General features: G+C 43.1%; 1 protein-coding gene across 2 annotated transcripts in view; it reads right to left on the bottom strand.

Moving 5' to 3' along the window:
• The window catches only part of CAMK2A (calcium/calmodulin dependent protein kinase II alpha), a 157,716-nt gene extending 133,964 nt beyond the window's left edge, over positions 1–23,752 (bottom strand). For both annotated transcript variants that reach the window (XM_056851459.1, XM_056851449.1), the window contains exon 1: positions 23,484–23,752. In XM_056851459.1, the coding sequence (XP_056707437.1) occupies positions 23,484–23,545 (62 nt within the window). In that variant the 5' untranslated portion in view covers positions 23,546–23,752. The remainder of the gene's footprint in view (positions 1–23,483) is intronic.
• Between the last annotated feature and the right edge of the window lie 3,778 nt (positions 23,753–27,530).

Here is a 27,530-nt window from a genome sequence, read left to right as displayed (position 1 = left end):
TTGTTTTCTATTGCTCCAGAAGGTCGGACCAGAACCAACGGGTTGAAATTAAATCAAAAGAGTTTCTGTCTAGACATTAGGAAGAATTTTCTAACAGTTAGAGCGGTTCCTCAGTGGAACAGGCTTCCTTGGGAGATGGTAAGCTCTCCTTCCCTGGAGGTTTTTAAGAAGAGGCTAGATGGCCATCTGTCAGCAATGCTGACTCTATAACCTTAGGCAGATCATGAGAGGGAGGGCACCTTGGCCATCTTCTGGGCATGAGGTATGGGTCACTGGGGGTGTGGGGGGGAGGTAGTTCAGAATTTTCTGCATTGTGCAGGGGGTTGAACTAGATGACCCTGATGGTCCCTGCCAACTCTATGATTCTAAGACTGCAATGCTCCCTGGACGTATCATTAAACTTAAGATAAAAACAACTTGCACTCCATTTCACCTCTCTGAACAATATGGTTGCCACCCTCCAGGTGGTGGCTGGAGATCTCCTGCTATTACAACTGATCTCCAGGCGACAGAGATCAGTTCATCTGGAGAAAATGACCCCTTGGGCAATTGGATTCCACTTTGGAAGGTGGACTCTATGGCATTATATACCTTTCCTGACCGTCAGAGGTCAGCTCGCTCTCCCCACATGTTTCTGCACATTTTGCCCACGTTTTCTGAAGGCTTAAATAGCTGAGAATGTGTGACTGGTCCAAGGTCACCCAACAAGCTTCTGTGGGCAGAGTGGGGGGTTCAGAACTGGATGTCCTTCATCCTAGTCCAACATTCTAACCACTATACCACACAGGCTCGGATTGGTCAGGGAAGTTGTTAAAACTGCCTTTGTTTTGTAAAAAACATTTTCCACCCTCCCTATCTGTGCTGCCTGCCCTTTCCTGGCTTCTCATGAGTACACCTTTGCTTCCATTGCAAATAGCAGAGGAATGTTCTGGAGCTAGGGTTGCCAGGTCCCTCCTCACCACCAGCGGGAGGTTTTTGGGGTGGAGCCTGAGGAGGGCAAGGTTTCGGGAGGGGAGGGACTTCAATGCCATAGAGTCCAATTGCCAAGGCAGCCATTTTCTCCAGGTGAACTGATCTCTATCGGCTGGAAATCAGTTGTAATCAGGGTTTCCAACCTCCAGGTACCAGCTGGAGATCTCCTGCTATTACAACTGATCTCCAGCCGATAGAGATCAGTTCATCTGGAGAAAATGACCCCTTTGGCAATTGGATTCTATGGCATTGAAGTCCCTCCCCTCCCCAAACCCCGCCCTCCTCAGGCTCCGCCCCAAAAACCTCCTGCCGGTGGTGAAGAGGGACCTAGTTGTAACCCTAGTTGCAACCCTAGTTGTAATAGCAGGAGATCTCAAGCTAGTACCTGGAAGTTAAGGAAAAAAGAACTAGCACAACTCAATTCAATTTAAAGAATAAACAATTTATTAAGTGCTGCAAATGAATTGTTTATTCTTTAAATTGAATTGAGTTGTGCTATTTCTTTTTTCCTTTACTTGCTGTTACTAGTATTGTGAGTATTTTTTGCAGTACCTGGAAGTTGGCAACCCTATCTGGAGCTAATCCTTTAGATATGTGGGCCCTAGGCAGTGAAGGGCTTCATAGGTCGTAACCAGTATCTTGAACTCAGAAACCAACTGTCAGCAAATGTAGCTGTTTTAAAATAGGCAAGCAATGTTCCTGTCGGCTAGTCCATGGTAATAACTGGGCTGCTGCATTCTGAACCAGGTGCACTTTCTGGGTTGTCGTCATATGAATATGTGCTGCGACTGTGAACACGTTAAGCTGCCTTATACTGTTATCAGACCATTTGTCCATCAAGGTCAGTATTGTCTGCTCAGACTGTGGAGGTTCTCCAGATAAGAGTCCCACCGCTCTTAACCACTACGCCACATTGGATCCCAAAGGTGGAAAGGGAAGAGCAAAAAAAAAAAAAAATTAAAAGGGATGGCTAAAGACATGCGAGAAGGGAACAGAAAAAGATGGGTGAGTGGGTGTGTGTGTGCAAAAACTGCCAGGGGGAGAAACAGAAAGAGTGGGTGGGAAAGGGAAGAGGCTGCAGCCATGGGGGTGGGGAGGAAAAGCAGGAGAGAGAGGTGGGAAACTGATATTTTACCCCATCCATGAGTCCTCCACTTTGTAAACCTTTATTTTAGAGATGGGAAGGAAGAATCTTGCTCCTCCTCATCCAGCTTCCACGTTGCCAGCTAAGCGACAGCTATGCCCCTTAGAATTTATATTTCTTCTGAGTCTATTCAACCCAGAAAAATCTCTACTCCCAGCGCACATATATAATATATATACAGAGAGAGAGAGAGAGAGAGAGAGAGAGAGAGAGAGAGAGAGACTGACTGGACAGGGATAAATACAGGAAACGGCTTCAGGACCTCTGAGGAGAAGAGTGAATAACTGGTTTTCCTGGTGGGGCTGGGAGGAGGAGGGCAATTTGAGTCTGAATATGAATCTTAAGTTAAATGGGAAAGCAACGGGGTGTGAGGAACAAAGCAAAAAGGGTTCATTGAAATCTGCATTTTGAAACATGCCCACGCACAAAAAACCCCTGCTGGAAAGCATCGTTCTGGGTCACATGGCAGTCAGGCCTGGCAGTGAGTGGGGTATGAAAAAAAAAAAGAGAGAGCCTGCTATAGAAATGAGGTAGCTGCAATAACTAGGCAGAGGGTACCGGCTACTTGCTGGCTCTCTTAGCTGTGGGAGGCTAAGAATTGTTCTTCGCCTGTGTACGATCTGCACTATTAATACCCCATTCACCCAGAGGACCGAGGGCTTAATTTGGATGAAGGGAAATAAATGTTTCATTGCCTCTCCACAGAGGGGACACCCAATCCATTTTCCATCTTTTACGCCTTTTTTTCCTCTATGCCTTTGTCTTAATCGCATCTGCCTTTCCAACAGCAGGAGAGGAGGATGTGAGAATCATTCAGTGACACTTTTCTCCACACAACAGGCTCTAGTACCTGGCTGGGTGGGAGGGCAGGTGGGTGGAAGGAATGACGGCAGTCATCTAATCCCTGGGGAGCTTACCAAGGCCTTTCTGCAAGTTTAAACAGTGCATAGAGCTAGCCTGCATCCATATTTCTACAATAGCTGCTTTGTTCCAGTGTGGCACAGTTTCAGGTTTGGCCTTGAGAAATTCGGGTTCAAATCCCCACTGAGCTGCAACGCTTACTGAATGACCTTGGTCAAATCAATCTCTCTCAGACTAGCTTCTCATATAGGATTGCTGTGAGGCTAAAACACCACTTTGAGTTCCTCAAAAGAAGCACAACCAAAAACAAGCTCCTGCAGCTGGTTTTATCTGCATGTGTTCCTACGTTATTTGCACAGTGATTCAGCAAAAACTTCACATTATGGCTGCTCACCGGAGGAGAGGAGGGACCTGGCAACCCTACCCCACAACCACCAGTGGGGGGTGGGAAGGTAGGGCTGCCAGATCCAGGCTGGGAACCTCCTGGAGATTTGGGGTGGAGCCTAGGGAGGACAGGGACCTCAGTGGGGTACAATGGCATAATTGGGGGGGGGGAACAGAGTTAGATGCAAGGAAACTGAGAATGCATAAAAGGCCATAGAGTCCACTCTCCAAAGCATCCATTTTTTTTCCAGAGGAACTGACCTCTGTAGTCTGGAGATGAGCTGTAATTCTGGGGGATCCCGGGTGCCACCTGAAGGCTGGCATCCCTAGCCCCACAATCGTCTCCTTCTCTTTCCCTCATAACATATAGTAGTGCAAAACAAGTGATATGATGTCACAGCATTGTAAGTTTCCCTACCCTCACTATGCTTCATGTGGTTCTAGATTTTTTCCTGAGGAGTTTTTTGTGTCAGAAATCTAGACTGCTTTATTTTACCCCAATAAGACAAAGCCCCACAGGACACACACACAATTTTCATGAAAATAAAGTAAATAAAGCAACACTTGCAGAACTGGGGTGGGGGGAAGCACCTAATAGCCCATCTGCCACAAGTTTCTCAAACTCATGGAGACTAGTTGCTATGGAAATACAAATTATATTGAGAACAGGCTCTCCATGGAAAAGGCCAAACCTCAACTCTGCTAATGCTAAAGGATTCAGAGAGAAAATCAAACCTGTTCGGATTTAGAAATCTGAAGGAACAGGAATGTGGTTTACTAAGGGTCAAACTAGATATTACAGGTCCACAGGTCCGACCTGTGGATGCCACCACCATTTTACAGCTGAATTCAGGCCATTTAAAAATGCTGCAAGGACCCAATCCTGATCTGGGCAGGAGCCCTTGTACCCCCGGCAGGGGGCTGTTTTGGCAGTGGAAAAAGGGGGAGGGGCAAGAATGCCTGGTTTCTTTGCTCTGCCCTCACAGCACTTTTAAACAGCTGAGTAACACCTAGTTTGGCCCTAAAAGTTATGAATGTTGATAATAAACCAGGAAACTTAGATTGCCATAGGGTTGCCAACAACCTGGAGAAAAATATGTCCTGTCTCTTTAACAGAGGTTTAATGCGTGGAAATTGTCGGGTGATGCTTTTGGTGGATTGGAAATAAGTTACATCATCCCAGTAAATAATATTCTGCCCTTATAAATAATATACTGCCCTTGTACAAATCCATGGTGAGACTACAATTCTGGTCACCACACCTAAAAAAGGATATTGCAGAGGTTGAGAAGGTGCAGAAAAGAGCAATCAAAATGATCAGGAGACCAGAGCAACTGCCTAATGAGGAGCGGTTAAAACAATTAGGGCTGTTTTAGCTTGGAAAGAAGGCAGATAAGGGGAGATATGATAGAGGTCTATAAAATTTTGCATGGTATGGAGAGAATGGACAGGGAGAAGCTTTTCTTCTTCTCTCATAATACCAGAACATGGGGTCATCTGCTGAAGCTGGACGGTGATAGATTCAAAACAGATAAAAGGAAGTATTTCTTCACACCACACATCATTAAATTGTGGAACTCCCTGCCCCGGGATGTGGTGATGGCTGCCAACTTGGATGGCTTTAAGAGGGGAGTGGACATGTTCATGGAGGATAGGGCTATCCATGGCTACTAGTCAAAATGAATACTAGTCATGATGCATACCTATTCTGTATGGTATCAGAGGAGCATGCCCATTATATTAGGTGCTGTGAAACACAGGCAGGAGGCTGCTGCAGTCGTCTTGTTTGTGGGCTTCCTAGAGGACCTGATTGGCCACTGTGTGGACAGACTGTTGGACTTGATGGGCCTTGGTCTGATCCAGCATGGCTTTTCTCATGTTCGTATTCCATTCAGCCTCTGCTAAAAACAATATACCTTTTCTCCAGGATGTTGACAAACCCATATAGTTAGAATAATGATTGGTCTGCTTTAAAGCACCTGCTATATTTAAGTTACTCCCAGTGTCATTCTAAGCGGTTATATCCTGCTACACCCATTGACTTTAATGGATTTAGAAAGCCTTAACTCTGGTTAGGATGCCAGTGAATGGATGGCAAAAGAGACTTAGGCCTTGTTTGTGAGTGTGAAAAAAATTGTTGCAGTAGTTCAAAAATGTGAGAAAACTGGAATTTGGTACTTGCATACTTGACCACACCGTGATTACCAGAAAAATCTGAAAACAATTTTTTTAACCTCTGTAGCTGAGAACTTGCCACATGAAGAGAGAAATTCATGGAGGAGAGGGGTATTCATGGCTGTTAGTTAGAATGGATACTAGTCATGCAGCTTACCTATTCTCTCTAGTATCAGAGGAGCATGCCTATTATTTTGGGTGTGGTGGAACACAGGCAGGATGGTGCTGCTGCAGTTGTCTTGTTTGTGGGCTTCCTAGAGGCACCTGGTTGGCCACTGTGTGAACAGACTGCTGGACTTGATGGGCCTTGGTCTGATCCAGCAGGGCCTTTCTTATGTTCTTATGAAATTCTACGCTGGTCTACTTAGACTTCTACTCAGGTCTATTCAATGGGGCTTGCTTTAAGGAAAGAGGCCTTAGGACTGAACTGGAAGTCTATCATAGCTTTATCCAGTATTCATTTTTTAAACTTTATTACTTCACCAAACAAACATACAAATCAAGTTCAAACAATATTAACATATTTTACCCGAATAAGATTCATAGCTTTCAGACAATCATACCACAGTGATGCAATGGTTCCTACCATTCACTAAAGTCTAGCCATCTGGTAAGTATCATCCATTTTATTCAGCCATGCCAAAGCTAGGGTTGCCGGTATACTTGGAGACTCTTTCAATTTCCAACTTTGTGCAAAATTTAATCAGTGCTCCACCCGTTGCACTGGCTCCAGACTGAGTACCAGATCAGGTTCAAGGTTTTAGTAATGACCTTCAAAGCTAGGGTTGCCAGGGCCCCTCTGGCAACTGGCAGGAGCTTTCTGGGGCTGGGGCAATGCAACCTGGAAGTGACACAGATGCTCTAGCAATCGCCTCTGAAAACTCTATGGTTTCCTTAGAGTTTTGGGGGGCGCAAGAGCGGTCGGTGGGCAGCTGGTCAATTGGCAGGCATTTGCCCACCAATACCAGGCAATTGGCAAGCCTATTCAAAGCCCTAAACGGTCTAAGACCATCATACCTGTGGGACAGCCTTTCCCGATATATCCCCCAAAGAGCATTACACTCAGCTGGAAAAAAACTACTGGTGGTCCCTGGCCCAACAACCATCCGGCTGTCCTCAACCAGTGCCAAGGCCTTTTCAGGCGGAACCTGAAGCAATTCACAGGGCCTGTAAGACTGAGATGTTCTGCCAGGCCTACGTTTGAGGATAGCAATGGTTTCCATCTTGCTGACCTCCCTCCCTCCACTTCCTTTTTAGTATTTACTTATCCTACTTATATAGTCCCCATCCATTCCCTTACACAAGGTATTTATTGTTTTCCCTTATTCCTTCCTTTTGAAATTTGGAGTCTCATGCTGTTGAGGCCTGCATGCAAAGCATGCCTGGAAAATGACCTGATTCTTCCCTTTCTGGTTGCAGGAAGGTCATTCCCATGCCCCCTCACAGTTGCTGCTCACATGAATGTGTGAGAAGGCAAAGAAAATGGCAGCAATCATGGACGCCGAAATCATGGCTGACTCAAAATCAAAATCAGGTCGTCCTCGCCTCCTAAACCCCAAAATGTTACCATGAAAGCACAAAGTTAAAACACTATACACACTTAAAGTTCACAGCAGTTGTGTTTACCCTCGGCTGAATTGTATACATTTAACCAAAAACAGGACAAGGGAACTGATTTGTTTTGTCAATAAGTCAATCACAATCGCTGCAAATGCTCACATAAAAGAATAGGTGAATGGGTAGCAAGTATGGAAGTGGGGACAACGGGGTGTGTGAGTGACCTGATGATTGATGTTTTTGTGCGTTATTTGGTGTTTTTGCAGAACACTGGAGTGGCTGGGGCTGGGGTCGGAGAACACTTCTTAATAGATTATGAATGCTTAAATGAGCATTTGATGTTGAGTATTGAATATTGAATTTAGTATTGAATTTAGAGCCCCTTGGCGCAGAGTGGTAAGCTGCAGTACTGCAGTCCAAGCTCTGCTCACGACCTGAGTTTGATCCCGATGGAAGTCGGTTTCAGGTAGCTGGCTCAAGGTTGACTCAGCCTTCTATCCTTCCGAGGTCGGTAAAATGAGTACCCAGCTTGCTGGGGGTAAAGGGAAGATGATTGGGGAAGGCATTGGCAAACCACCCCGTAAACAAAGTCTGCCTAGGAAACGTCGGGATGTGACATCACCCCATGGGTCAGGAATGACGCGGTGCTTGCACAGGGGACCTTTACCTTTTTATTGAATGTTAGCCCACGCCCTATATACCATTCCAATACCAAAAGCTTCTAAACATTTTAACAAAAAGGGATGCTCCACTGAATCAAACACTTTTTCACATCTAAAAATTTAAAAAGTGTTTTTCGCTTTTCTTTATTCACATAATGAGTCATATTAATGAGTTTCCTGATGTTTATTATAGGAGCGCATCCAGGAATTAATCCTGTTTGATCACTGTTTATGTATATATGAATAATAAATATCAACCTATTTGCCAAAATACAAGGATTTTTTAATCATAATGTAATAAACTAACTGGAATAACTATCAATTTTAATTCCCTTCATGTCTCAGGCAAAGACCAGTTCATAAACATTTCTCTTATCACAGCAAATAGAGGATTTGCCACCACCTCATAAAATTGTTGATAAAACTCTGGTGTAAAGCCATTGAGTCCAGGGGTTTTGAAAGGTTCTTAATCTGGTAAATCCTTATCCTCGTCAGAAAGTTTGGGAATCTCTCTAACAAAAAATCATTAATTAATTTTTGGGTCAGGTCCTCAGTTTGTATTATAATATACCATTCTTATTTTTAATCGTTGAAATCATGGTTCGCTCTCTCTCTCTCTTTCTCTCTTCTTATTTAATTTAGAAGTAAGAAACTTATTCACTTTATTATTACATGTTCTAGCAAAGAGCACTCCACGTTCAAACTTGCTGAATAGCCTTAATGTTGCAGGAACACCCACAACTTGCTGACAATTTCTGATGGTAGACAATCACTGAGTGCTTCTCACTGGCATCTGCTTACCTGCCAAGCTGTGCCATTCATGGCCAGGACTGCAAGTAGTCCTTACCACCCTGTAGTCCTTGCCTTGTCCCTGGATGTTGTCTCCTCTACAGATAAAAGTCAAATACAGGATAGCATCTATGCTTTCAGAATACAAGCTGTATTTAATTTTCATAGACACTCACAATTATCTTTGAGAAGTGACTGAAGAGGGAACTTCCCCCCCCTCCCCAACCCTATATTCTGTCCCATGTGCCTAGCCATTATCCAGTTTATTTATTACTTTCTTTCATGGAGGAAAAACCATATTAAAAGTTGTTCCTCATTCAAACCCAGCTTGAGAGCAGAATGGAAGATAAAAGGCAGCTGTTTTGATAAAGTGTGCACATAGCAACCTGAGTACACAAGCAGTGTTGTGTAGTGGCTAGTCAGATAGGAAAAAAAATGTGCAAAGCACCAGAGGTTACAAGGCGCTTATCTAATAACTTGTAGCTACTACAAAGTTTTACAAACTTGCCTTGTCCCTGGATGTAAACTTTGTAAAACTTCGTAGTAGCTACAAGTAGTTAGATAAAAGCCTTGTAATCTCTGGTGCTTTGCACATTTTTTCTGTCAGAGGTTTCTCCCCCTTCTTTTTTTCGGTGTAGTGGTTAGTGTCAGGCTAGGATCAGGGCGAACCAAGGTTCCAATTCCCATTCAGCTAGAAAACTTTCTGACAGCCTAACCTACCATATTTTTCGCTCCATAAGACACACTTTTTTCCTCCTCAAAAGTGAGGGGAAATGTCTGTGCGTCTTATGGAGTGAATGTGTGTCCCGAGATGGACCCTAGCCTGGTCCATCCGGGGCAGGAGCCGAGCAGCCCGGATGGCCCACAGAAGGCGGGGAAGACCAACCAGCTGGGCGCGCCGGAACAACGCGAGCAGGCGTTCCCCACCCTGACGGCCAGCTGGGAGGTGGGCAGGGCCACACAGAGCTGGTTGGGTGCACCGGAATGATGGGAGCAGGCGTTCCCCGCCCCGATGGCCAGCTGGGAGGCGGGCGGGGCTGCACAGAGCTGGCTGGGCGCACCGGAACGACAGAGCGGAGGCCGAGGAGGAGAGCGGTCAGGAGTCCTCTAGCTGACGTCAGTCAGAGTGAGAGACCCTGGCTTCCACGGAGGAGGAGAGCAACTCAGATTTTTTCTTGTTTTCCTCCTCTAAAAACTAGGTGCGTCTTATGGTCAGGTGCATGTTATGGAGCAAAAAATACGGTAATAATAATGTTCAGGTATTCGGCTGCGACTTGACGGCACTTTACACACACACATTTGTATACAGTGAATGTATGCATTTTTAGTCTGGTTTATGTGTGGGTAGGTATCATGGAAACCAGTGGCTTATGTACTTTTTCTACAATGTGTGGCGCGGATTCATTTTTTTCACTTGACAAAAAACTATAACACCGAGGAATGAAATCGTGGTCTGTTTAAAACGAGAAGTCCAGGAGAAATGAAAGCAAGAGATAATTTAGTGAAAAGAATGGTTTGTTTTGTACTTACGACTGAATCTCTGATGTTCCACCTGTCTAGTCACTTCCTGCCACATATAGCCTAGGTCATACAGTCACAAAACATGAATTAGTGTAGCTGTTGAATACATTGTGAATAGTATTCAGATGGCTCGCTTGTGCTCCTGGGGCCAGCAATGTTTTTATGGGGCATGAATGAAACACCATGTGATTCAACCTCTGGTATTGCAAAGGATTGGCTTAACTATTTGGGACCATTGGGTGGTTTTGGACCATCTCTAATTGTGTCAGCAAGCTTAAGGGAATTCCAAAGGGTCTGTTTCAAAGCAGAGGAAATTTGTAATATCTATGTATGATACACACAGATGGTTTGTTCTGATTTAAGCGACAAGGAGAATTGTTCTTAGAATCTGCCTGTGGTGTAGAATGTAGTCTACAGAGTATCTCTTCTATATATTGTCGAAGGCTTTCACGGTCAGAGTTCATTGGTTCTTGTAGGTTATCCGGGCTGTGTGACCATGGTCTTGGTATTTTCTTTCCTGACGTTTCGCCAGCAGCTGTGGCCGGCATCTTCAGAGGAGTAACACTGAAGGACAGTGTCTCTCAGTGTCAAGTGTGTAGGAAGAGTAATATATAGTCAGAAAGGGGTGGGTTTGAGCTGAATCACTGTCCTGCAAAAAGTATCAAAGGTAATGTGCTAATCATTGTCCTGTAAGTATCAAGATAATGTGCTAATGAGGGTGTGGTATGTTAACAGGACAGTGATTAACCTACAAGAACCAATATCTCTTCTATATTTTGCACAGCATGTACCACCTTCAAGAGTCTCAGTTCAGGCACAGGGTTTAGCTTTACTCAAAGTGACATCCCTTAAAATACAAGCCCTAGGGTCCTTTACACATTACCCTAACCACGTAGCAGCCACTTCTAGAAATGGTTCTCATGCAGCTGGGGTAACATTCGAAAGGCCACACTGCCAGAATAAAGCTGTATTAAAATCTGAGAGCTGTGATTAAAGCATTAGTTCATCCTCACCTGGTACAGACAAGGATACCTGTCAGCCGTGCTGGGTGGATTTGCTGATGGAAGCAATATTTGATCCTGTATGTGAAGATGTACAAAGCTTGTGTCTAAGTGATGATGGAAAGAAGAGTCTCCCTCTTTTCTCTCAAAGATTCAGTGTGTACGTGCTCAGGAAGTAACCAGAATATGCGCGACAGCATATTGCATGAGTGCTGTGTATTGTAGCTGCTATTCAATGTGTCCATGTTTCAGTTTGCATGTGGGTTGCTGTGTGGGTGAAGCATCCCTGCTGGCATTCAGGCATGCATGCAGTTTTAGAACAAGTGTTCTCCAAGTGCACTTGTGCCCTTTTCCTCAAATGTATTTCTCTATCCAGCCTTGTCAATGACCACACACATAGTACAGAGACCATCCATAGATAAGTGCAGAGAGATTTATTCATAAAACTGCTCTGCACCCATCCCCCTCACACTTTTCTCTCTCAATATGATTCTGTATGAATGAATCTGTGACATCAGTATCACGCAGCTACTCACTGATAATCTGTTTGGAGATTATTTATGAAAGCACCATTAAAGAGATTTCTCCCATCATTTCAATATGACGAAGCAGGTTTATGAATGCTTCATCAGGTGATCATGTTACAATTTACCACATCTGGAAAAATATTAGAAAACTAACTATTCCTGTGATGTGGTGAGAGTGACCATATGTTCTGGATTATATTTGGTAGCCATGATGGCCATATGAAAAGTGGTCACATGAGTTATCCCAAAAGTATCTTCACTTACTTTGCATCTTCACTTACATTTTTACTAAAACGGTCCAGTTCAGCCAGCATTCATTCCTTTATCCCTTAGAAGCTCCTTGATCCATTGATCTTCAGCAGCGTAAATCTAATGTTTGAGGGATATAAGGACTGAAATAAATCTTGCCACTGATAGTGTAGCCTTGGGATCCCTGTCACTTAATAAAAAAGACATTATGTCAGACACAGAGGCATTAGATTTATATGTTAAAAGGGGAGAGATATAATCTGATCGAATCCTCATAAAAGCGGCATTCCGAGAGGGCATGAACTAGTGAATCAATAGAGCCAGAAGAGCAAGGACAGGTCCTGTCTGGTATGGTATGTTCAAAATTCTGCCCTGCATAACCATAGAGGGGTTAGCATTCAGTCTAGCTAAATAGAAGGCTCTAGAGACGATGAATTGTCAAATAATAAGTGTAAGAAGGCAAACCGCATGATGGTGGTATTCCGAAAACCTGAGATGAACAAACGCGGCGAGCACGAAAAGTAGTGCTGTTATAATCCAGCACTTAACCAGCATTCTTTCACATCTGGCTCGCTACTGTTGGAAACAGAATGATGAACTAGTGTCAGCGACAACTAGAGATGGTCTGATTTAGCAAGGCTTTTCTTATATTCTTAAAATGAAAGTTATTGGGGTAACGACTTATTGCATATGCTGCAAAATTTCTACAAATGCTGCACTATGGTTCAAAGCACAATTAATAGAAATGCTGCAGTAGGTCGGAATCCTATTTTTACCCTCCCTTTATATGTGGAATTTAACCCACTGTAAAGGTTATCAGAAGTGCTGACAAATTTACCCAGCAGGTTCCTATTCAAAGAGTCAGAACTAGCCAAATTTGCCAATATGTCTGACTCTTGATGTCCATCCCCTTTTATAAGTAAATCACTACCCCACAGTTGAATCTGATGCACTATATATAGTTCCATTATTCTTTTTAAGGATTTTTAATTAATACAATGTAGTGGTTATAGCTGTGATTCACAGGTAGGGTTGCCAACTCTAGGATGGGAAATTCCTGGGGATTTGGGGGTAAAGCCTGGGGAGGGTGGAGTTTGGGGATATCATGCCATAGATTCCACCCTCCAAAGCTGCTATTTTCTCCAGAGGAACTGATCTCTATAGTCTGGAGATCAGTTGTACTTCTGGAAGAATCTCAGCCCCCACCTGGAGGTTGGCAACGTTATTCACAGGGCAAGACTGGTATATATGCATGGGGGGGGGGCTGTTTAACCCTTTCCCCTGGCTATTTGCCAACTTAAAATCACCGTCCTGTAACCCCTCTAGAGGAACGTCTACATATACCATTGGGTTTTTCCTAGTGGGGCTAAAAACAACTTAGGAAGGCCACTTTTCCGCAGGAAAACTGGTGGGGAAAGGAAACTTACATCGCCTTTCCCTGTCTACACCCTTTCCCCAGTGGCCACGGGGTATAAAATAAGAAACACTCCGTGAAATAGATGATGGGACTATGCATAATATAGAATTCCACGCTTACCACCCATTCCTTATCCTTCAGCAGCCGGGGATGGCGTGGCCGAGGCGCCACGGCAGTGCCTCCAAACCAGTTTCCCAGCTGCCGAAAGGCTTTAAAAAGCCTTTTGCTGGTTTTTAAAATTTTAAATGAGGCATTTTGCCCCATTGAGAACAACGAGGCTGCGCCTGCAAAAAAACAGTTGCAGCAACGTTGTTCTCCCCACTGGCATGCCAGGCCAAAAAGGGACAGGAAGCTGCCTACTGGAAGGTCCACCCCTGGCACCCCCCGGGACACCAGCGTGGGCCTTTGCACTGGTGGGACGCCGACAGAAGGCCCAGCCCACATCCCTGGGCAGCGCCGGGAGACCGGCATCTGAACCTCCCCACCGGCATTGGGGCCTCTCTGCGCCACGTATGTAGCCCGGGTGCTGGTGCAGGGGGCCTCAATGCCAGCACAGCCCCTTTTTGGCCTCCTAAGGACTTCGGTCCTTGGAGGTCAGGAATGGGCTGCCTAAGGAGTACACAGAGAAAGAGAGCCTTTGATCAGCCCTGGTGATGCCATAATGTGATGGACAGTTTCAAGTTCCACCCCCCCACACACACACACAAGCCTCAGCCGATCACTTTTAAACAGTGAACTGAAATGCTGAAAAGAAAAAAAAGGAGGACCTTGGCACTTTAACTGTTTGCCTTCTGACAGAGTTGAGGGTTGTTGGATTTTAGAGGGAGAAATGTAAGAAAGTCGCTGGTTTGGGACTTTGGGTATTTTGAAACTGTATGGTTTGGGTTCCATTCCTGTCAAAAACAGTTAAAAGTTAAAAACCTTTCTGTTCCATGTTATTAGCCTGAGTCAGTCATAAAACAAACCTGCTTGTAACCTATTCTTTCTCAGGCACCAGGCCTCCAGTAACTTTGTTACTGTCATATTGAGAGGGATAGAGAAAAGGGAAAAAAGAAATAGCCAAGCCACATATACCACTGAAATAAATCTGTTTCTTACTTGTATTTTTATCAAGCCTACTGTGTGGTCCCTTGAAGCCTACAACCCCCTCATAAGAGGCCAATTTAATGCCCTCAGTTCATGCAATACCTTAATTGAGAAGAAGAAGACTAAGTGGTCACGAACGCTTCAAGTATAAAAATAAACATAGTTTTTAAATGAAAAAGAAAGAAAGAAAATAAGTTTGTAGGGTATAAAATTTAAGCCCCAAGTTTCGAGGTCTGGAGATGAGGTGACATCACCCATGTGTGCGTAAAGTGCCAGTCAACAGCTGTCTTATGGCAATCTCTAAAGAGTTGTCCCAGTCAGCAAACCCCTGTGATTGACAAGGAGTTTGAACAGAATTCTGAGAGTAGCGGTTACAGCTTGGACAGTTGCGAACTGGCACTTGACTGGGAGAGAAGTTAACAGAGCTTAGAAACAGTGGTGTGAGCAGTAAGCTGTGTGGTGGACGATTCTCCTCAGGAGTGAAAAGGAACACATTTGGGGTTTTTGGATCAGGACAAGATCCATAACCAGTTATCTAGGGAAAATAGCTCTTAAGGTTTATAGAATGATTCCTAAGAGTTTAATGGGAAATATCTCTTGTGAACTGAGTGATCCCAGGCCAGTTTGAGAGAGAAACTGGGGAAGCGTGTTAATGTTTCTAATTCCTACAACTAAAGTACCACTGTGAAAAAGAAAGAAGCCTAAGTCTATTAAAGTGAAAAAGAAACAAACCAGAGGCTGCCAAGAGAAAACACTCAGTAGAAAATAAAGATTTAATCACTTGTATGTGAACCACCTTGATATATTTGGAAGTACAATAGATCACTTGAACTTACCTATCTCAAGCTTCTCAGTTCTGTTAATCTACATTTCCTGTTATGAAGAATTGCTATCCTGTTTTTTAAATCCCACAAAAAGAGACAAAGCTATTTTAAGTTGTATTTCAAAAAGCCTCTCAAGTGCCAAATATTTCTGACCATTTTATTATTCAAAGTAAGTCTTTCCATCATAATATATCCACATTATTTGTGTGTCTAAACAGAAATCACACTCTCAGGAGTGAAGAGGGAAATTTTGGGAACTTAGAGCTGCCATGTCTGTTTCCAGACTGTAGTGTTTTGCTACTCAAGTGTATGAAAATAAAGACTTAAGAACCAGTTTGCCCTTCCCCACAACATCATACTGGTTATCAGTAACTACCACCCTGCAGACTACTTCCTTAAGAATATTTTCTGAGGGATGGGCAACTCCGGAGTTACCATCCTTTCCCCTTAGACCTGCCTTTTGTAAAGCAATAAATACATCATTCAGCACCCAGAAAGACAGCAGCCTTTTAAGGCCTCATAAACACAACCATTATTATTTCCATTCTTATATTGTCAGTATATATCTAATGATACAGTCTAGCCACCACAAAGAAATATTAGAAGTTAAGATAACTATAAAGTGGGAGAATAACACCTTTGGAAAGGGAATATTATGAAATCCATATAACAATAATACTCCGATTTAGCAGGCAGTCATAAATTATAAGCCTCCAAGGCCCGTTGCCCTGTAACCCTTCATGAAAACACCTTAATAAATGTCATAGTGTGTTTGGTAGTTGGACCTCGGGGCATAGTGCCCTTAGTACACAGGCATCTAAAACAAGCAGAGCGGTGGCTATCCTCACAGGAATGGACAGACAGCAGTGCAATACCTCCCATAATCTATCACGTTGATGATAGGATATTGTGTATGTCATTTCTTTGTTTTCAGCGCTGCATTTAGGGTAAGCAGTAACACACCCAATGGAACTGGATAAGCTGTTGAAAGACAGGAACAACCTGTGCACACACACACACTATAAATGGATGCTGACTTACGCTCAGTAAAAGATGGCATGTGTGGGGAATACTGTACCCCATTGAGGCTGTATACCCTTGACCCTATTTAAAATATGTTGCATAGGCCTTATAATGCTGTAAAATAACATGGGCAACCATCAACAGACTTTCTGTAATTGTGCAACATTCGCAAGGAAAATATATTCAATCAGTACTACATCCATGTCATGGGGGGGAGGCTATTCAGTCATCATGAATACATACCCTTTACCCTGAGGAAACAGATCCTTGCAATACATTATGCTTACCCTGTGAAGACTCCATAGTTTCAAAAGGAAGATGTGGGGGGAATAAGATTTTTCTTCAAGAAGAAGCATCTTTTGCTGATGGCTACTTTTGACATCCCCATGATTTCCTAAGTATAGGTCAGTGGGGAGATCTCTCAGATGTTTGGAAGTGCCCTTTATTATAGTTCATGATGGGTAGCCATGTTAGTCTGTCAATAACAGTAGAAAAGAGCAAGAGTCCAGTAGCACCTTAAAGACTAACAAAAATTTTGGCAGGGTATGAGTTTTCATGAGCTACAGCTCACTTCTTCTTTATTATTGTATACAGCAGGTACTAGTTTTGCACTAGTTTTGCACTTCTGTTCATAGCAGTCTATAGCGTTGCCAACCTCCAGGTACTAGATGGAGATCTCCTGCTATTACAACTGATCTCCAGCCGATAGAGATCAGTTCACCTGGAGAAAATGGCTGCTTGGGAAATTGGACTTTATGGCGTTGAAGTCCCTCCCCTCCCCAAACCCCACCCTCCTCAGGCTTCACCAAAAAAACCTCCTGCCGATGGTGAAGAGGGACCTGGCAAGCCTACCAGTCTATCTCACATAGGAGGAACAGCCAGGATCACCACTGTCTGGCAATGCACATTGCATAACCAGCTTCTCATTTCTGAAGTGGTGCAGTGGAGGGATATACTTGCAAGACATCTGCTGTTCAGAATGCCATTATGAGGGTGTGTCATGTCTCCTCCGCTTAGGGTTGCCAACTGCCAGGTAGTAGCAAGAGATCTCCTGCTAATTCAACTGATCTCCAGCTGATAGAGATCAGATCACCTGGAGAAAAATGGCCACTTTGGCAATTGAACTCTATGGCATTGATGTCCCTCCCCTCCCCAAACCCCGCTCTCTTTAGGCTCCACCCCAAAATCTCCCGCCGGTTGTGAAGAGGGACTTGGCAACCCTACCTCCGCTATAGTACTACAAGGGATATTGGAGACCTGCAACAAAAGGGAGATCTAGCATGTGGTCTTGCCTGCTGGTACGAGCAACCTTTGTCTTGGGAAAAACAAAGAGCAACGATGAGCCTACCTGCATCTCAGGCAAGAGTCACTTGGAAAAAATAGAAGTATCAGACCTCTACTCTGGCAGTGAGAAGACAGCAGTTTCTGCCTTAATTTTCAGTTCTGAGAGCTTGCAAGCCCATACTCTGCATGAGCAGTGCCTTTGGCTAAAGGACAGTTTGTTTCTTCTCTCCTGTTCACACCTTCCTTGCCAGCACCAGCCTGTGAGGCTGCCTGCCTCCCTTCCACACCTCCTCCTTCAAATCAGTTTCAGGGTTTATCTCCTTTTTGGAAAGAAAAGTGTGGGTTGTGATTTTTATTCTTATTTTAAAGTAAATTCCTCTTCTTCTGCAGCTCGGGGAATGAGGTGACTGATTATATAGTGCCACATGAGAATTTCACTCAGCCCCTTCTTTCACCTGGCACGGGGGTGGATTCAAAGAATTCAGAAAAAGGCGTTCTACTCCTTTTCTTTGTTTTGCTCTGGTTCCTTCATTTTCTCAGAGGAACACAGACACCCCTCCCCATAACAGCCTGCCCTCTTCATTTCACTTTGTGTCCCTTAGTAATCCTCTCTCTTCCCCACTCTCCTTGGGGCAGGCTATGCTATTATTTTATGGCAATTATAAGAAAGAAAAATGTCTCCTTTCTTCAAAGTATCACCTCCTCTCTGTTCCTTGACTTCACAGTCTTAACAGCAGGTCCTTGAGGAGGAGAAGCTAGCTTTTCCTCTTCACTTTTGAAGAGAGGCTGCTGGGAATTCAGCCACACTGCAAAACTCAAGGAACGCAAAAAAGATGAACTGAATTCTGGCAATGTTGCCTTCTCATGCTAGAAGAAAACAGGGATGTTTTGAATAGAGCCGTTCAGCAGTGCCAACAAAAGGACACATAGAGGGAGATGCACTTGTTGTGGCGCCAGCTCTTCACCTCTGCGTCCTAATTCTCATTACCACCACCCAGAGGACAAAAAATAATTCTCATAATTTTGCTCTGGGGAAGGGGTAGCTATGTGGCAAGGTACATATCTAAATGCGATAGCCAATAAGACAACAGCCAGACACCTAGTGTAATGAGACAGCAGAGGTTGTTCCTCCAGAGGAGCTTCCTACCCACTAATTAATATAAAAATCCTGCTGTAAGCACAGAGCTGTTGTATAATAGGTTACGCAACATCTTTCCAACCTGAGCTAGTCATGGTTTCTTTCTTTCATTCTTTAAAACAGAGGGTGTTTAATAAGTAAAGGTCATAGATGGTATTGGGATTTCTAAGAATTTCGCTATAAATAGATACTGTAGCTTACTGAAATCCATAAAACAGTTTGTGAAAGGACATTTTAACTTCTATCAAGCAGCCATCAAATGTCAAGAAATGAAAAATAATTTGAAGTTACAAAAAAAAAAGGGGAAAAAAAGAGGAGCCCCATGACCCTCTTTTAAAAAATCACAAGATACAAAAGCTAATCTTGGATTTTTTTTAAAAAAAAAATGGGGCTCTGACAAAAGACAAAAAAACAAAGTATTAGCGGTGCCTCTAGGGCATGTAACCTCACATACATGTTTCTTTAGTTCTTTCCTCTGACGTGCAGACATGACTACATATAAATATAATTGTTCATTATTTTTTTAATTGATTCCCTGTAGGAGGGGGTACCATTTAGCATGGGGGGGGGGGGCTACAGATACTGTTTATTTGCCACAGATGCTGTGGTATCTATGCTCACTGTGCCAGTCTGTTTGGACTAGCAATGATCAGCAGAGGGGATGAAATAAACCCCATTTGGACTGAGGATGTCATGCATACTGATTCAGCATGCCTCATATGTGCAAGACCCTTCTTTCTGAAAACTGTTAAGAAAGCAATGCTTTAGTTATGGATGTCCTATGCGTCATCTCCCATCTTTCCCTGTAAACTCTAAACAAATAGATTCATGTTGTCCTTGGCTACTTATTCCATTGCTTAATTAATCTTATGTGAGAACAGTTTTCCAAATGGTTAACCCAGGTATACCTTCCAATCATTTTAAAGCCATTTATTAGAACTACACGTCACACAGCAATGTAAACATTACCTTAAGTATATATACACTGAAAATCTGATACAGGATTACTGTATTATTCGGAATGATCTAGAAACACCTTCAGTTATTAAAGCTGTGGCTGAGGATATTCAAATTTGGATTTTCCAAAGCTTTGGTTACCTTTTCTCCAAGATAATTCTGAAAGCAGTTTCTTCCATAAATGTGTGGTAAAGCCAGGTGGAAAACTCTTTGGTGTAAACCATAAAAATTAATAAATGAACTGTGAACAATTTTCTTCTGGAAAAATATTATGTTGCGTGGGCCTAGAATGATTTTTTTTGTCATTTTGAGTGCATCCAAAAATGTCCTAATGTTCAAAATCTGAATTATCAATCAAATTAGTGGTGAACATAGATGTCAATGAAAGTATTTTCTATGACAAATACATCTGATTACTTAAGTAATTTTGTTCATCCCAGGACCCAAGAAAGATGTACAGATGAAGTGCTTTACCCCATTTTATTTGGAGGTAATGTACTCACTGTTCTCTCTCAATTGCTTCTAGACCACCAAAATACTGAGAATATTGCTTCACTTTGTCAACCTGGAATGTCTTATGGCAGACGTCCCAACTGGATCTTTCAACCTGCACCAATGTCTTCCAGCTCTATAACCACTGGTATGTTCCATACGTATGTATACAAATAGTGCTGAAGCAAGAATGACTTAATTCAAGTCTGTTCACTTGATTAGGGGAAGAATGTGGCCACATTTTTTCTTGTGGGATTTATATGTCTGTTATCACGTTATTGACGGAAATTAGATTATGTGCTCTTTAAGATGAGGACTACCTTTTTTGTCAGATGTTTACATTACAAATGACCCTGTGACTGGGATTGCCAACCTCCAGGTAGTAGCTGGAGATCTCCTGCTATTACAACTGACCTCCAGCCAATAGAGATCAGTTCACCTGGAGAAAATGGCCGCTTTGGCAATTGGACTCTATGGCATTGAAGTCCCTCCCCTCCTCAAACCCCACCCTCCTCAGGCTCCGCCCCAAAAACCACCCACCGGTGGCGAAGAGGGACTTGGCAACCAAACCTATGACCCTAAACAATTTTGCAAAAATATACATTAATAAAAATGATCTTATCAAAATTACGCTTCATATTCTAATGAGAGAGGGAGAGAGAGAGAGACTGTTGAGCAAATCCTTTCTGTGTCAATGGATTCACTGTCACAAGGTCAGTTTGATGACTGGCATATTAATTACCAAAATGGGTGAATAAGCTTTGAAGGTAAAATGTCTAAATTCTTTGCTTCAGCTTGTATTTGGAGAAGGACCCATTAAACAGACTTCTTAATGTTCTGTGGAGACAGTCTCCAACACTGTCCTCCATATGAGTATTCCTTAAAATATCTCAAGAAACAGATAACCCATTAGTCAGCTGCAACTTGATGGCACTTTACACACACGCACGCTTTGCACAGGCTGGCAAGTTCCATTTGTTTGAGGAAGTGGCCATTTTGCAACCATGTTGGGTAATATATAATGTGTTATCAAGGCAACATTTTTGTAACAGTTTTGTGCTGTCAGCGCCCAAAGATAAGTCTGGATATTAGTGTGTGTAGGGCAGCTTTGCAAAGACACAATCACATCCCATGCAACACTTATCCTTTTTCTCCCTTATGCCACAATTGATAACACCTTATAGCCACAGGCACATGCAGCCATCTATGGGTTTCTATATGGCAACAATCCTAGTTTGGCTTCCCCCTCCCTCTTAGCTACACTGAAGAAGGAGAAGAACAGAGGCTTAAACACACTCTCCTGTACACAAAAATTCTTGAGGGAACTGAAGAGGGAAGTAACACCGTATGAGCAAGAATCCAACACACTGAAAAGCTCAGTCATAAATGTTGGTGACCACACAGTAAGGCCACCCAAGAAAACTAGCTTTTGGGGCAGGTGTTACATAATCTACACAATTGGTACATGCTCCCCTCTCTTTGCTGCCATCTTTCTAATCTATGTATCATTTAAAAACAGCTAATTAGAATTCTTCCATTTAAACCTATACTTCTTGTGAACACCACAGCCCTAGCTGCTGCTCAAAATGGTCCCTTCTTGAGGGCTGGGGGGGATTTAATCACCTCTTGAAGAGACTGGTTTGACACTTTCTTGGGCATCTGTTAAAGTACAGTGTTTAACTCCTAAGCTGAAAGGAAAGCTGTATCTCCACTTATTGTAAAGATCTGACCACTGACTCATCCTTCCACCACCCTTGCATGATTGAATCATTCCATTTTTTCCCCAAAAATAAACACAGTGTCTGATGAATCAATATGTTCTTTGTGTAAGTATGTGGATGTACACAAGTCAGAGGAATACTGCTTATATAAACCAGTTTAACTCAACCGTCTTACGTAGAGTTGACTCCTACAGAATTTATCCCTCTCAGCCTTATCCTCTGTTTTAGACATGTGCTAGCTACCTTCAATAGTCAATTTTTTCCCTTTTTGATTCTTCCTTGCCCTAAATATTTTCTGCAGTTCTGCATACTTTTATACTTACACACATCCAAAAATTATCTCCATCAACTTATACATGAAAACATATATGTATACAAGCACTAGTGTGTTTACTTGCAGAAACATTCACACCTGCAAACAGACATGCCTTTATGCTTAAATCAGAGGCACATATACACAGTATGTTGCACACTTGAAAATAAGGGATTCAAACGGGGTTGGGGGGTGGGGGTGGAATGTGCCTATCAAGACACTTGGAGAATATGGAAAACATAAAAAGAAAATCTGTGCATGATCCCAACAAAACACATACCCCAAATTCATGCATGCACATGTTAGGGATCGTTTGTAGGAGATATCCTGCCAAGAATGCATATACAATATAAACGTGTCTGATAAATAAGACAGACACACACAAACATGCATACAAACCAACACTGCTTATACATTACAAACAAAAACATATCAGAAAATATAGATAAGAAGGTCTGATCATGTAAAGTAAATTGCCACATATTTCTATGGGGGTGAGGAAAATAAACCCTCCAGTGCAGCATACACAGAGTGAAACAAACACATAAACTCACACATGTGCGCGCGCGCTCTCTCTCGTTCACAGGCACAGAAATATACCTAGACAAACAAATGTGCAAGCCAACAGTAAAATAGAGAATGCAAACCTAGGTGTGCATGCAAAGATGTAGTCCAATATGCAAATTAAACACAGTCCCCATCTGTTCATTACAAGCTCACAAAATCCTGCTGACAGCTCCTCACACTGTCCCCAGTGTATTCTCATGAATGCTTGGGTGGATACGGGCAATAAAATAGGTCCTATCTAGGACCCTTCTTTGAACCACCAGTGTCTGTTCCTTTGGTGAGACAGTGACTTCCCTGGGAAGTTGCTCCTTAGTGGGCACATGAAGCACATTAAAGTTCTCCAGAAAAACGTGGATCTTGGGGTAATTTTTAAACGGGACCATAGTCCCTCTTTATCAGGGTCTTTTCACCACTACAGACAGCAAACCCCCACCCCAATTGAGTGAACAAAGCTATCAAGTGATTTAACCCTTCATATGCTGATCTTTTTGCCTTACAAAAGTGGAAGGATATAGAACCCTGATTTTACATAGCAGGCTGAAATTGTGTGCCAGCTCCCAGGGCTGGTTCTTCCTCCTGAGCATTGTTTCCCTTCTGCTCTCTTTAGAGCTTGCATTTCCCTGCTTCTCTGTGAGTTTGTTTTATTGTTCACTTCATTACCTTTTCTTCCCTCTGGGATGCCAGCTGTTCCCATTCTGGTCCCTGTTTCCTTATTCTACACACACACACACACACACACACACACACACATATATTCTTCAAATCAAAATTCTCATTCCATTTCAACACAATTGTTTTTTTCCGATGGCTCAAACTTACTTTCCCAGCTCTTCAAAGAGCTGATATTCTTCTGTGAACCGGTTGCAGGTGATGGTTGCCATCCTGGATGGTGGTGACTGCCTCCCCTGGAGTGAAGTTCTACACAAACACCTCTCCTCTCTTGAGCACACTCTTTCTGGTTTTTCTCTTCGCTCCTAGCGCGCTTTCCCTCTCAGAGGTAAATAGGCGAATATGTATGATTGACAAGCCTGGAGATAATGATGAGGGCAATTTGTCTTCTCAGCCTCACAAGCCTTCGTCAGCATCCAGTTCCCCATGGCAACCACCTCTGGAACGCCCTGTTTCTGTTGCCCGGGTAACTGCTTCCCAAACACCTGCTTTGCCTGCCACTTTGCAGCTCTCTAACGCCCTGACTCTGTGGCTGTGGAAAGTGCATCCCAAACTTGACATTACAGATGACTCGAAAGAGAAGGATTTATTTTTTAAAAAATGTGAAATATAAATATTAAAGCAAATTAAGCCATGCCAGTGAGAATTAACTGGGGCAAAAAGGTTACTATGGAAACAGCTGTTTCCACATTTCAGGATGGTCTCTGGAAAGACAGGATGCTGTTACCCTGGCAACTGCATCTTATTCAACAGAGAGACAGGTATTGCTATGTTGTCTGGGCAACTGCTTAGTTCCAAGGTTTAAAGAAACATGACATTTATTCAGCCGGAGCTACTTTAGGGGATATAAGGAGTGGGGTGGGGTGGGGACTACTTTTTTCAGCCTCTCTTAAGATCATCCAAACTGGACATCCAAACTCATTTCAGCCTCTCTTAAGATCATCCAAACTGGATGGTCTCTCTCTGGATAAAGTAGGAAGCATTCAGAATTTCTTTCATTTCTGTAGGGGGAGCAGCAAAAAGTAATTCATGGGCTACAAACCCTTCTAGAAATCAGCAACTGATTTCATAAGAGAGAGGAACTGAATAATGCAGTTTTTAGTTATATGCAGTTGCTGCTAAGGGAAATTGTTCAAATGGGGGCAGGTTGCCTAGCAGACATCAATCCCTGTGTGGGAGTGACTGTGGAGTGTGGGCTGAGTTAAGGATCCTTGAAGGCATGCAACACTTTCGAGAGCCCCTCCCCCCTTTCTGCCAGTAACCCTTGAATCTTGCCTCCCGAGTTGTTGGGGATATGGCAAGCTAGCCTTCTCACAGCTTAGCAACAAACGTTGACCATGTTTACACTTCTTCATAATTCTGTAAAATTTTAAAGCGTGTTTATATTAATTCTCCTGAGTGAATGCAAATACATACTTATTTCTGAATCAGTTTTCCCCAGCACTTTCATATATATATATGCATGGCAGATCCTTCAACACATCCATTCAGCTGTAGCCAAAAACCAACTGTTACGGCTCTACTTCTTTTCCTTCAGATATGCACCTCTGCCAGTGGTTGGCTCATTTTTGATTGAATTCTGAAATTAAAGTATTCACCTTTCCCCAGAAACATCTCTTATTGGTAGGCTTCAGAACAGACAACTATTGATCATACTCAGTGACACCCATTTAGGGTTGCCAGCCCTTGGCTGTGAACCCTGAGGAGACTTGGGGAGGGCAAAGACTTATACAAATAGCATCCTTCAGTCCTAAAATGTCACTTCCAGCTGCATAACCAGAAGTGACATCATTGTGTTGCAGGACGATTTAGGATTTCCCTGAAACGCTGTCGTTGAAAACCATAGTGTTTCTGAAGAATCTTAGAAAGTCCCACAACACAGTGATGTCACTTCTGGTTACACAGCCAGAAGTGACATTGCACTGTCATTTTGGCCCCCCATTTCCCCTGTCACATTATCAAGCAGCAATGAAGGACCAAAGATGAGGCAGGGAGTTTGCCTTCCAAAGCAGGCAACCTGGTCTCTCTAATCCACCTCCAGTGGTACAAAGAGCTAATAATATCCTTGCTCATTCACAATTTTCTTTTTTTCAAAAACAGTGACATAGAAAATCTAGATTAAATGCTATGCATTATTTCAAGGTTACACACAAATATTCCCTTCCCCACAACAACAAAATCTTTTACTGAATAGATATGCTTGGAGACAGGGAGAAGGAAAGAGGCTGAGGTCCAAGGAGGAGAAGGAGCCAGGATTGTTGACAAGAAAAATGTCATATCTTCTCAAAAGAGATTTAATACATGGAAAATAGTGATTGAAACTTTTTATGGCATGCAGATATATAACATCACTTGATAATAACATCCCATTGAGCCCCTATTAAAGAGACAGGACATTTTTCTCCAGGCCAGTTAGGAACCCTAACAGGAAAGCAGCTAAAACTTGTCCACAGCTATCATCAGGCAACAAGAAGAAGGCCTTCTTTGTAGCAGTAACTCACATAGGTAAAGGACTGCTTGTGAGAAAATCCTGTTCCACTCAAGGCAAAGGAGAAAGGAAAGGGGGCGTGGCCAGAAAACCATTAAAATAATCAGAGGAGGAGATGAAGGTCAGCTCTCTAACAAGTTATCAGGAGGAGAGCAGTAGGTGGTCTTGAGGGGCCTGCAATTACAGGGTGAGCTGCTGGATGCAGTGGCTTTTGGTTCTAGTAAGTTTCAGAGCAAGGTGGCTATTCTTTCTGTCCTGGAACCGTTAGTTAAATAAGTCTTGGTATAACAAAGAGAGCCCTGACCTGGATGGCCCAGGCTAGCCTGATCCCGTCAGATCTCAGAAGCTAAGCAGGGTCAGCCCTGGTTAGTATTTGGATGGGAGACCACCAAGGAATACCAGGGTTGCTGTGTAGAGGAAGGCACTGGCAAACCACCTCTGTGAGTCTCTTGCCATGAAAACCCCCAAAAAGGGGTCACCATAAGTCGGCTGTGACTGTGACACACACATAACAAAGAGAAGAGTTCTCACTAAAAACGTTAACTAGTCTTCCTTTATTCACATCGGAGCCTGAGGATGGTGGGGTTTGGAAGGGGAGGGACTTCAATGCCATAGAGCCCAATTGCCAAAGCGGGCATTTTCTCAAGGTGAACTGATCTCTGTCAGCTGGAGATCAGTTGTACTAGCAGGAGATCTCCAGCTAGTACCTGGCGGTCAGCAACCCTATCTATTCAGAGTGATATGATAGGTCCAGGAAGTGTGCTAATGGTGAACTGTCCCATTAAATATACTTCCCATCTAATATACTTCTAACTTACTGTGCATGTTTCTGGGGTGGAAAGAGGATGAAACCCATAGGAAAGTAATTGCCTTTTGGCACAGGGACCTTCACATGAGAGTAATTCTTGATATCTGGAGCTTTACGTTTTTAAAGCAAGCTTTTAGCCCTTACAGCTTTGAAAATAAGCTTGATGGCTTCTGGGCAATGTGTTGCAGAATCCCTGAAGTGAGAGAGGGATGAAGCAGAATTTTCATCAAGGACTTCTCACTGCCCTCCGTAGCTCTTGCCCCTGTCCCAGAGGACTAGCAGAAGAAGAATGGATATTAGACAGGCAGACAGAGGAGTCTGCTAGATCAGAGCTTTATCCTATTTCCAGCAATGTACAGCTACTCAGGAACTCTACAACCAGGACCTGAAAGAAATAGTCCTTTGCTGGTGTTTGCCCCCAGCTATTTACAGGTACATCAGCTCTGAATCTGGCAGTTCCACTTAACTACCATGCCTAATAGCTACTGAAAGACCAAGCCTCTCTGATTTTTTTCCTAATCCTTTTTAAAGCAAAGTAAAATAGCAGCAAGCACCTCATCCTGTGGCACTGAATTCCATGTGAATTACTATGTGCTGTATAATTTATACTTCTTTGTATAATCTATTGCCAATAAATATTGGATAGCTCTGAGTTCTAATGTAATGGGGTGGGAGAATTCTCTGGCTGCTTTCTCCATACCATCTATCATCGTAGAAACCTCTTTCGCATCTCTCTTTGTCATCTCTTTTATAAATTAAAAAGCCCAAAACTCTTTTGCTTTTCTTTATGGGGAAGGTGCTCCAACGCCTTTTTTGGAAGATGTATGCAAAATAAATACACGGTATTTTGCTTAATGAGTGTGATTCCTACAGGTACAGGATTCTTAATTCTTTAAGGTAG

The sequence above is a fragment of the Euleptes europaea genome, chromosome 1 (genome assembly GCF_029931775.1).
Source record: "Euleptes europaea isolate rEulEur1 chromosome 1, rEulEur1.hap1, whole genome shotgun sequence".
Lineage (NCBI taxonomy): Eukaryota > Metazoa > Chordata > Lepidosauria > Squamata > Sphaerodactylidae > Euleptes > Euleptes europaea.
Note: the sequence above shows the minus strand (reverse complement) of the source record. Positions and strands in the feature narration are given on the sequence as shown.